Source organism: Myotis brandtii, unplaced genomic scaffold, assembly GCF_000412655.1.
Source record: "Myotis brandtii unplaced genomic scaffold, ASM41265v1 scaffold395, whole genome shotgun sequence".
Lineage (NCBI taxonomy): Eukaryota > Metazoa > Chordata > Mammalia > Chiroptera > Vespertilionidae > Myotis > Myotis brandtii.
The window spans coordinates 830,064-841,753 of record NW_005365155.1 but is presented as its reverse complement, the minus strand read 5'-3'; the positions used below and the strand labels follow the sequence as shown (position 1 = coordinate 841,753).

At 49.0% G+C, this 11,690-nt stretch overlaps 1 protein-coding gene across 7 annotated transcripts in view; it reads left to right on the top strand.

Annotated features, from left to right (window-relative positions):
- The window catches only part of CNKSR3 (CNKSR family member 3), a 72,945-nt gene extending 62,371 nt beyond the window's left edge, over window positions 1-10,574 (top strand). For all 7 annotated transcript variants that reach the window (XM_005872869.2, XM_014545044.1, XM_014545046.1 and 4 more), the window contains 4 exons: window positions 2,202-2,326; window positions 5,412-5,620; window positions 6,119-6,208; window positions 9,236-10,574. In XM_005872869.2, coding sequence (XP_005872931.1) covers window positions 2,202-2,326; window positions 5,412-5,620; window positions 6,119-6,208; window positions 9,236-9,534 — 723 coding nt within the window. In that variant the 3' untranslated portion in view covers window positions 9,535-10,574. The remainder of the gene's footprint in view (window positions 1-2,201; window positions 2,327-5,411; window positions 5,621-6,118; window positions 6,209-9,235) is intronic.
- Window positions 10,575-11,690: the final 1,116 nt, after the last annotated feature.

Here is an 11,690-nt window from a genome sequence, read left to right as displayed (position 1 = left end):
GGGACGGTGGGAATAATCCACAGGGTGCGAGCAGTCATCCATTGTTTAGACGTCGCTTAGAATTGCCTGTCTTGGGTGATAATAAGAAGCAGACCGAGTTTTAGTGAGTTTTATTATTTACATCAGTCCTTAGCATTTGTTTCCTAAACCACGGATGAAAAGCAACGGCATTTGAATGCCCTTTGCCCTGTTCTAAGATTAGGATGGCAATTTGTATGTAACTGATTTTTTTGCCAAATCTTCAACTGGAAGGAATGGTAGTAATCTCAAGCTGTCCATTTGGATACTTGGTGATGCACAGAGCACTGGGAGCGCATTTACTGTGTTCCTTGTGTGTGTGTGTGTGTGTGTGTGTGTGTGGTGTTAAATAACAGGATGTGGAGAATGGAGCAAGGAGGGGCATGGAATTGGAATCCCTTCTTAAGTAATAAGTGAACATATCAACCACACCCCTGATGCTTCTGTGTGCATTGCTCCGTGCAAGGTGTAACATCTTTCAATTTTGGGGGGATTCTCAGAAAGTGGTACATGACAACTCAGAGGTCTTCCTTCATCATCGGCAGATGATGGGGTGACTGCCAGCTGCTGGGTACCCAGAACAGAAGTCGGGCTCTGAAGAAGGGGAGAGAGGGGTGGGCCGGGTGGGTAAGGCACCCTTCCCGTGGAGGTGGGAGCACTTTGGAGCCTGGAACGCCAGGCGGGGTTTGGCAGATGGGCGGGCATGTCCTAGAGGAGACAAACGCTATTGTTGAGGCACACCCACAAATGCCATCGGGGAAGGGTGTGTCTTACGCGAGGTTTCCTAGAAGCAGAACGTGTGACAGATGCTTGTGAAACTGATTTCTGAGGACATGTGCTTCAGGTGAGGGAGGAAGGCAGGCAGATAAGGAGCAGGAAGCCAGCAAGGTGGCATCTCAGGTACAGCCTAGCCTCGGCCTGTTATACAGGTGGAACCACAGAGCCACCGGCTCCTGTAGCTGTGCTCAGGAGGGGAGCTGCCAGCCGAGGGCTATTCTCCAGAGAAGGGGACAGCTTTTAGCAGCCGACTCATGGCAGCTGGGCCTGCTGGCTGCAGTGGCCTGTGGGTATATGGGCCCATAGCCCTCCTGCAGGAGTGTGTGATGAGACATGCCCCCCACCCCTGCCAGGTATTGTGACAGGTGGGGGGGAAAGACGATATTCACATAACTTTTATTACAGTACTAGAGGCCCGGTGCATGACATTCATGCACTGGGGGGCGAAGGGGGGTCCCTCAGACCGGCCTGTGCCTTCTCGCAGTCCAGGATGCCTTGGGGGATGTCTGCCTGCCAGTTTAGGCCCGCTCCCTGGGGAGTGGGCCTAAGCTGGCAGGCGAACATCCCCCTTGGGGTCCTTAGAGCTGCCTTAGTGGCAGGAGAGACTCCCACCACCTCTGCTGCACTCACCATCCATTAGCCCGGCTTCTGGCTGAGCAGTGCTCCCCCTGTGGGAGCGCACTGACCACCAGGGGGCAGCTCCTGCATTGAGCACCTGCCCCCTGGTGGTCAGTGCTCGTCATAGCACCAATTGTTCCACCGTTTGGTTGATTTGCATATTAGGTTTTTATTATATAGCTATTCTATTTTATTACTTATTGTTATGAATCTATTACTGTGCCTAATTTATAAATTAAACTTTTCATAGGTATGCATATATAGAACAAGTATAGTCTACGTAGGGTTTGGTACTGTCCAAGGTTTCAGACATCCACCGGGGGTCCTGGAACATATCCTCCTGCATAGACAGAATGGCACCCAGATTGTCTGAGTTCAAAGCTCACGCTCCCAGTCAATGATAACATAGCGATTTGTATTCACTCACTCGTCCAATCCTCACTGCCACCCTGTGCAAGAGGTGCTGTCAGTATGGCTGTTGCGGAGGAGGGAATGGAGACATGGGCAGTTACATTATTTGCTCAGAGCTAGGACTTTAACCCAGGCACCTGGTTTATGAACCTATTTCTCACTAAGCATCTAGTCTTTCGGGACTCCCAGTGAATGGTGAGTGTCTCAGAGAAAAAACAAGCTGAAGGTTGCTAACAGCTGTCATCACGCACCGATCTTGCGGCCTCGTTACCCGGGTGGGGAGTGGGGGAAGGTGGCGCTGGCTTTGGGGAGGGGAGACGCGCACCAAGAGCAGTCTCGGAAGTCACCTCCACCCTGTGCACCTGCTCCTGTTCCAGACCTCGCCTCCGCCCACCACGTCCCAGTCTCCCGAGAGCACCATGGACACCTCGCTGAAGAAGGAAAAGCCGGCCATCCTGGACCTGTACATCCCCCCACCGCCAGCTGTGCCCTACTCTCCCAGGTAGGTCCCTATCCGTGTGTGTGGTGCGCATGCCACCTGTTCGTGGAGAGTCTGAGTGGGTGTGAAGATCACGAGAAGAAACATCGCCGAATTCCATGTGACAGGGCTGAGTCTTAAAATTGCAGACCCTAGGAATGGGGGCTAGGGGATGGGGATGGGGGGGTGGATGAAGGTGGTCACAGGTGCAAACTTCCTGTTATAAATAAGCCCTGACCTGGCCGGGTGGCTCAGTCGGTTGGAGCCCTCGTCCAAAAGGTGGTGGGTTCAATTTCCCATCAAGGGCATGTACCTAGCCCTGGCTGGTTTGGCTCAGTGGAGAAAGCATCAGCCTGCACACCTAAGGGTCCGGGGTTCCATTCCTGTTAAGGGCATATGCCTCGTTGCCGGCTCAATCCCCAGTAGGGGGTGTGCACGAGGCAGCCGATCAATGATTCTCTCTCATCATTGATGTTTCTATCTCTCTCTCTCCCTCTCCCTTCTCTGAATCAATAAAAATATATATATTTTTAAAAAGGGCACATACCTAGTTTGCAGGTTTGATTTCTCGTTAGGGCAGGTATGGGAGGCAACCAACTGATTGATGTTTCTCTTTCACATTGATGTTTCTTTCTCTCTCCCTCCCTCTCTCTATTCCTCTCCCTTCCTCCCTCCCTCCCTTTCTCCCGTCCTCTCTCTCTAAAATTCATAAATACATATCTTCTTTTTAAAAAAAAAATAAGTCCTGGAATGTAATGTACAGGATGGTGACTAATTTCCAATAATGTCATCTTGTATATGCAAGTTGCTGAGAGAGTAGGCCTTAAAATCTCTCATTACAAGAAAAGAATGTGTAACTGTGTGAGGTAATGGATGTTATTTAAACTTACTGCGGTGATCATTCCTCCCTCCCTCCCTCCCTGAAATCATTATGTTCTACACCTTAAACTAATACAATATTATGTCAATTATATTTTGATAGAACGGGGGGGGGGGGCTGTGATTCTTAGGGGGAAGTGTAGGGACAGACCCAGGTTTCAGGGGCCTTGTCACTTTGCAGTTTGGTGGGGAAGGGGCTCCTCACAGAAGTATGTGTTCTTGGGAATGCACTGCTGTGGCTCCTCCCTGGATGTTGGAAGGGGGTGTTTGGGGTTCCCTGAAGCTGAAGTTTCATGAACTACATGGTAAATTCATCTCCGGGGAGGAAGGGAATAGATATTTCTGGGACATTGACTATAGTCACAGCTTTATTTTGCTGAGAGAGGTGTGTTCTTCATGGCACTTAAAAAATATGGATGTAGGTGTGGATGAACTCTATTTGCACACACCTGTGTGTATGTGTGTGTCTACTATAAATTCTTAAAGCTCATTGCTTTATAATGGCTGCCTTAAATGTTATATGATATAACGAGGATGGTCATACTCGATATTATATAGGGGGTGATTTAGGTATAAAACACAGGCTTATTTATATCAACTTACATATTTGCATATGTTGGTAAACCTCAAGAACCTGGCCCATTCATTCAGTATATATTTACTTAGTGTCAGGCCTGGGTTACCATTTGCACAAAACAGATGTAGTTCCTGCCCTCCCCCCGCCCCCCCCCAGACAACTGCCAATGGCTCAGTCAGCTGTTCTAGAATCAATTGAGAAATATGTAATTATGCTATAATATTTCCTAAGACAAAGTTTGGGTTGAACTTAGGGTGATGTTTTACTTTATATTAGAGTTTTTCACTTCTTTCTTTCTTTCTTTTTTTTGGTAAGCTGAACTATTTGCTTCCATTGTATTTGTTCCTGGCACAAAGAAGAATTAATGTCATTTTCCTCTTCTTTGAGTCTTGGTTTGCCTAGAACGTATTATAGCATGTAGAGCAGTCGCCGTAGGTGATCAGGGCTTTCTGGTTGGGAGATAGGACTCTTCCTTGTAGACAAAGACTGGAGTCATGTGGCCCTGGGATCCTACCTGTGTTTAGAACAACAGGCAGTTGCCTTTGCATATGCAAAACACAGGAGTGTCACTGATGGTCAGTGTGTGGGCTGTTGAAACGGTAGGAAGGACACCCCCCCCTCTAACTCCCAACCCTGAGTGTTCTTGTCTGGTTCTCAGTGACTGGTCACAGGGCAGTGGTAAGACAGAGGGCGATGTATATAGTGAGCAGGAAGAGGAGCTAGGGCTTTTAATCTACTTGGGGAGGCACATATGCGTGCGTGCTCCCCCTCCCCCAACACATGTCATTAATGAAGGATATTTTCTGAGGCATGAAGAATGCAAATGATTACAGAGAATGAGGGGTGAGTCATGGAAGCTTTGTGAATGGGAAGTTCTAGTCCAGGTTGAAAAGTGTGGAAGGAGACAGATTCATGGGGGAAGGGGCACACAGGCAGCTGGCTTACGGGGGACACCACCCTGGCTAGGCTGATCTTTGGACGGCTTTGGACTCGGTTGAGTCTGTATTTTGTCTGGTACTTTTTTACAGGGATCACCTAGTGGGATTTATTAAATGCAAAACATGTAACCAGCTGGTAGCTTGGACACATGAAAATTAATTTCAACTTTTAGTATAAGCTGACATTTAGAAAGAATGAAGTTGCAATCGAAGATCCAGCGGTTGCCAGTTCCCGTACTTGGTTCAGAAAATAGACACTCTCCACTGGGGGGCTGTAAAGGGCCCTTTGTGTTTTTTGACATAATTTTCAAATCTAACAGCTCCATTCACAGCAAGTGTCTTTTTACCTGGATCTTGGCAAAGACACTGCGCTGGGCATGAGAGAAATGGCTCCACAGGTCCCACCTGAACCCGAGATTCCTGTAGTGAGTGGGTGATCCAGTGATAGGACAGATGTTCACGGAAGCCGGAACCCTCTTTCCAAAGGTACACGTGTACCGTTTGAGCACATATGAAAAACATGTATTTTCCCTTATTTAAATAGGAGGATCATGATATTTGCCTTTATTGAACAGGGCCTCTATGTATTTGAGAAACAACTGGGATTGAAAAATCCATGCTTTTCCCCCAGTGGAAAGGTGGTTGGCACCTCCTATGGGCGCCTCCTGTAAGCGGCTCTTTGTAAGCCAGTGCATGAACTCCCACTGCCTTGCAGGAACGAGAACGGGAGTTTCGTTTACGGAGGCCTCAGCAAGTGTAAACGGCCGGCGCCCGGCCCCAAGGGCTCCGAGTCCCCGAATTCCTTCTTGGACCAGGAGAGCAGGAGACGGAGGTTCACCATTGCCGACTCCGATCAGTTGCCTGGGTATTCGGTTGAAACCAACATTCTGCCCACAAAAATGAGGCAGAAAACGCCGTCCTACGGTACGTGTCTGAGTGTGTGTTTGGTGCTGCTCTTCTCTTCCCCACCCCCGTCCTCGTTAGGGACGGCTGGCTGGATTTGGCAGGCGCTGAGGGGAATCTGAGGAAAAGCATAAACCTCAATGTAATTCGAAGTATGAGACCTTTATTCCTTCCTCCAAAGCGCAGCCTTGTTGAGTCATCGCTCCGCTTGGCATCAAAGCCTGGTGGGTGAGATCATGTTACCGTTTTAAACCTCAGAGCTTGGGTTTTAGCTTCGGAGTTGGCTCCGCTCTGTGCACCCACAGCCTCAAGTTCAGCCCCCCCCCACCCCCCGTCCCCGTGGCTCGCTGCAGAAATGCGATGCTTTCAATTATTGTCCTTACTTTAAAATATGTGACTGCTTCTGCTTAAGTGAGTGTGATCCTGCAGGGGTGGCGGTCTAGAATACAGATAAAGGGGGTGATGATTCTCTGAGCCACCCCGTCACCCACTGTCACCTTGCTCCCTCCCACCCCCCAGGCAAGCCCCGGCCTTTGTCCATGCCTGCGGATGGCAGCTGGATGGGGATCGTGGACCCTTTCGCCAGACCTCGCAGTCATGGGAAGAAAGGTAAGTTTAAGCAAATCACCTCAAATCAGGAATCAGAAGACCCAGGCCCGGATCTCAGTCCTGTTCCTAAATGTTCTGGGATAACTGGATAGAGGACTTCGCCTTTCTGAGCCCCATCGTCTTATCTATGAAATCAGGAATGCTGACGACCTCAGACCCTACATATTTCTAGAATGGCAGAATGAAGCCATCCTATTAGTGCTTGTAAATCTCCTCCTTAGCAGTGTGCGCTTTGAAAAGGCTGCAGACATTAATGGTCCGGTTTCTAAACAAGTAGAAATAAATTATTCATTATGTAATCTCATCCTAAATTTTATGATTATTGGAGTCTGATTTTTCATGAACAAACATGGATTCCTCCCCTCTCCCCCCAAATCCTTCTTGTGTTAGAGGGTACTTATGGTTAGAAAAGAAATTTGTGTTCAGTCCTCCCTATGGTCAGTTACTGGTTGTTGCACTAGTCTTGAGAAAAAGGTTTATAAGTATTCTTATTTTTTTGCCCGTTATATGGGAGTATGTCGGCACTGGCGGGGCATTCTCACATTGCTTTGGCAGTGCTAAAACAAAGCACGTGGCAGGTTGAAGTCCACAGGCTTTAGATGGCGAAGGGAAGGAGAAAAACATTCTGAAAGCCCAACTTGCACAGTAATCGACCCCTGACATCTCCCCGGGACTTGGTAACGTTTGTCACCCGAGGACCCGCGTCACCTGGGTGATGCGAATGTGGAAAAGGCAGAAGACACCTGTCTGACGTCCAGGGCACCTCCAGTTGCAGTGGAAGTCTGTGGAGCAGTCAGCAGGTGGCAGGCTGTCCTTTGTTTAGACTTTAAAATGTCAACATCTTTCTTGCCGTCCTCTTAGCCTTTGAAGCTCAGATGTGGCCTTTTATTGCCTTTACGTCCTGAGAGATGGGGTGAGAGGCGGGCGGGGAGTGTGAAATCAGTAAATGGAAAACCTCCCTGACGCCCTGTCCCCACTCCCACATTTTTCTTGTATGATCGTGTTAGAATGAAAGTAAAAGTAACAGCTTTATTGCGACGGAACTCACATATACCGCCATGCTCACCCTGGGGCAGGGAGCATCTGAGTGCTCTTTAGGATAGTCCTAGTGTTGTGTGCCCATCACCATCTCTAATTCCAGCACATTTACTCTCTCGAAAAGAAGCCCTAGGCCTGTGGGCAGCCACGCCTCATTCCTTCCTCCCTCAGCCCCTGGCAACCACTCATCTACGTTCTGTCTCTGCATTTGCTCATTCTGGACATTTCATATCAAGCGACTCATATGTGGCTTTTTGACAATGGGAACTTTTTTATAGTAACTTTTGCCCTTTGATTACAAAAGCAAGTCAGGTACTGGAAGAACATCTCGAAGGTGCTCAGCTGCATCATGAAACTCAGCATCAGTCTGCTTCCCCCAACCTAGGAACAAGCAGGTGCAGGTGTCGTGTCTCTTCCAGCTGTTTTCATAGATACAATTATACACTTGGGAAAAGCGTGCAGGGTGGGAGGAGGAGATGTTCACTAACACTATGTAAGCTGAATATTATCTAGAACATTTTTAATAGCCGCATTAGTATTCCATCTCATGGCTACAACACCTATTTATTTAGTATTTGTTGGACATCTAGGTTATTTCTGTTCTTATTCATTCCCCACCCCCATCGTAAACAATGCTTCAGGTAGCACCCTTGTACGGAGATCTTTGCACGTTTTTAGAGGTGGAATTTTATGGTCAAAAGAATGCCAAGTGGCCTGCATTGTAGGTTTCTATTCAGTTTCATAATCACCCCTCACCAATCCCAGGGGGTTCTCTAGGGTGGGATCAGTCTTTCTGCTGGGAACTGTCCCGAGTAGCAGAGCATTAAAATGTTTTGGATTCCCTCCATGAATGGTGAACAGTGCCCGCCCTTCATTCAGGTGACAGCTGTTAATGTGAAAGGAAAACAACAAGACATTCAAACCCATAAAGAATTTTTGTGAGTTTATTTGAGCCAAACTGTCGACAATTTCCGGGAAGCAGTATCTCAATGAATCGGGATAGTGCTCTGGAGAATGGCGGGTTTTCCTCTATATTTATACATTGCAAGCAAAGGAGGGACGTAGGTGGGTCACATGAAATCCATTGGTGATAGACTAGAGAGACGGCAGAAAGCAAAGAGAGGGGGGAGGGGGAGGGGTCCTCTGGGATTGGATGAAAAGTAAAATGATAGACACATACTTAGGTGGGTGCAGGAAGAATGAACATGATAACAGTGAAGGAATTTGTGGTATCTGTCTTGGCGCCCAGCACATTAGGTTGTGCCCCAAGGGGTCCAGAAAACGGGAGGTTACAAGTCACCCAGACATTTCAAGGGTATGTTATTATAGATGCAAAAAGACAGATAGGCTCAGTTAAGGTAAAGGTTGACCTTGTCAGTGAAGATACCAGCCTAGGACATAACTATCCACCACAACTGCTTTTAGTTAAAGTTTAATTTCAGACCACCCTTTGTGGTTACTTTAGGTCTCTGAGTTTGCAAGACCTCCATGCAGGCCTCCCCTGAGCTTGTCAGGTTTGCATGTGGCCCCTTTCGTCCACACATCCAAAGGCACCCCCATTTTTTGAATGCTCCTTAGGGGCGCTCCAGCATAGGAACCCTGTTCTAGGAGCATGTGCTATGTGCTGCAAGCATCGTGGAAGGACGATGGGGAAGGAGCATGGCGTTAGCAGCTTTCTCTCTTGGTTTCAAGTGAAGTTATGAAAACCCTCACCCTGGTAACAGAGGGCGGGCTCTCTGTCTCTGCTCTGCCCACCTGTCACCTCTCAGGCGGGAAAGCCGCCCAAACTATGATGGCCCTCAGCCATTTCCACTTTCCACACCCTCAGGGGGTGGGCCTGGCCGTCAGCGAGGCCTCCTAGCCCATCCCTGGGGGAGGGCAGGCTGTGGTGCCCGCCATCAAAGGGCATCAGAAGGTTGAGTGGGCTTTGGGCCCACTCAGGCGGTGCACGGTCATTTTAATGGACTTGTGGTCTTTGTCTGACAACAGGTGAGGATGCCCTTTGCCGGTATTTCAGTAACGAACGGATCCCGCCGATCATCGAAGAAAGCGCCTCTCCCCCCTACCGGTTCTCCAGGCCCCACACGGAGCGGCAGCTGGTCCGAGGCGCGGACTACATCCGAGGCAGCAGGTGCTACCTCGGCTCAGATCTCCACAGCAGCGCCACCATCCCGTTCCAGGAGGAAGGGACCAAAAAGAAACCCGCCTCATCGGGGGCCAAGGCCCCGGCCACGGAACAATCCCTGCTGGTCAGCTGGCTCACGCGCCTGAAACTGTTGACTCACTGAGCCCTGCCCTCGGGGATGCCCGCTCCCGCTCACAAGTGCCTTCCTTCCTAGTGGGCCACCGTTCTGACTTTCATGCACAGTATTATGTAGACACCTTTTGCAGATTCTTTTGTGTGTGGTTTTTTTTTTTTTGGAAAATTGTGTGCCACCCTTGTCGGATGGTGGAAGTAAGTGGGTGGGAACCGATCCAGAGGCCCTCAGTGCCGGCTTGTGGAGGCGGAGGGAAGAGATGGGTAGAGTTGGCTTTTCTGGCCTCATTCGAGTCGGAACCCGGAGACACTCTACAACCCAGCCGGCAGCCTCTGCCGGGATTGGGGCCAATGGGAGGACCTGGGGCATTGTTGGTTTGGGGGCGGGACACAGTTGGGGGCCATTGTCGCACAGATGTATTGGTTTGTGGTCCAACTTCTCCGCCCGAGAAAGCCAGTGGGGAGAACACTTTGGTTTTGCTTGTGCAAGCGCCGTAGCACATGCGGAAGGGTAGCAGCTTTGCCTTGGAGACCACATGACTCGGCAGTGTCTGCCGCAGAGCAGAGGTGCGCGGGCAGACGGGTCACACCGGCTTCATCTCCTGTTCATCCCAATCTCAGTTCAGGGCGATGAATACAGAAACACACGGAGAGAGGGCTGGTCACACACAAAGCCCTTTCTATAAGGCCCCGAGGGTGTCCTGTTATATGTTATCGTCTTTGAGGGAAGAGAAGCTATAAGATTTGCTGATAGCCAAAGTCTCCTTAAGAAAAACGAAGCAGCAGGACTTAAAGTTTGTGAAAGAGACGTCAGTTCGCAGTGGGACCTGTTCAGTGTCTATCTTCCAGAGGAGAACCGACCGCTCTTCAGTCGGCCACGTTTAGCCGATAAGAAAAGCCTCGGCGAGTCTCACGGTCACAAATTTTCAAGTAGCATCAGGTATTTTGGAAAAGTGTGTCTGGGTATTAACTCTTGTGTAAGCTGAATGTATGATATTTTGTTAGAATGGAAAAGTACTATCTTGTTAATTTAAGCGTTTTAAATACAGTTGTATATTTTTCCTACTCGTAGTCACACGGAGTGGAAGTATTTCTGTTCTGCGCCATGCACAAAGCTAACAAAAAAGAGAGTTTGAGGTCGTTTCCGATTTACAAGTGGCTGTTGCGACCACGGGTGCTCCTGTTAAAAAAGAAAATGAACCCTCCCAAGAATTTGGGATTTTCTGGCTTATAAATGGGGGTGTTGAGGAAGCCTGTGTGAAGTCACATGACATTTGGGGAATTTTCTGAGGTATTTGTAGGCAGAGCTGGTATCCTCCAGCCAGAAATCCACCCCCCACCATATCCCTGAATGGTTTATTTTGCTGAACTTCCTGAAACTCAGTGACTTGGAGATTCCCTGGAGTTAGTGAACATCTTCCCTTTAAAATGGTCTTGGTGGGGGAGGGAAGAACAGCCCTCACCGATTAGAGTGATTGGATTCAAAGGGGCGGCCCTGCCAGCCTCTCAGGGTTTCCTGGGGATGGGGAGGGGTTTGGCAAACCAAGGCCAGAAGAGGCTGGGAGTGTGATTCACCGGCAGCTTCTCAGCACTGTGAGGGCCAAGCCTGGGGGCGACGGTCTGCTCATGGGCCTGGTGACCAGGAGGGAGCTGTGGGAAAGCCTTGCCCATTTCACTGTGAGTGTGAGCTGGCGTCGTGCCCAGAAAGTGGGGTGGGAACACTTCCGCTCGCTCCCTGGGTGTAGGGGCAGACTCTTAGCATTGCAGTGCAGCTCAGTAATGAGTAAAACAACTGAGTAACAGGTCTCGGGGGTCTTCGCTGGAGATGCGCTCCTTTTCTGTGGAGAAAATTCCACTTGTGATCTCTTGACTGTTCTTAAAATGAACTTGCAGAAGTCAGTCTGAACTATAGGCTGTGCCCAACTTAAATTGCTGCAGCAGATGTTTTTCAGACTGTCCCCTGGAGGCCCAAGGAAGACCAGGGAAGTTTCTGGGTTCTCTACCCTCGGTCAGCCTCCGCAGATTCATTTTTATTTTCACTTGGGCTTTTCTCCTGAATTGTGTTTAAGAGATATATGGCTTTTGTATGTGTCTCTACTGTGGAGATATATAAGCAATAGTTTAATACTAACGTCTTAGCAACGAATGGAAACTGCTAACCTTAATAGTAACCCGGGTTTATGGTGG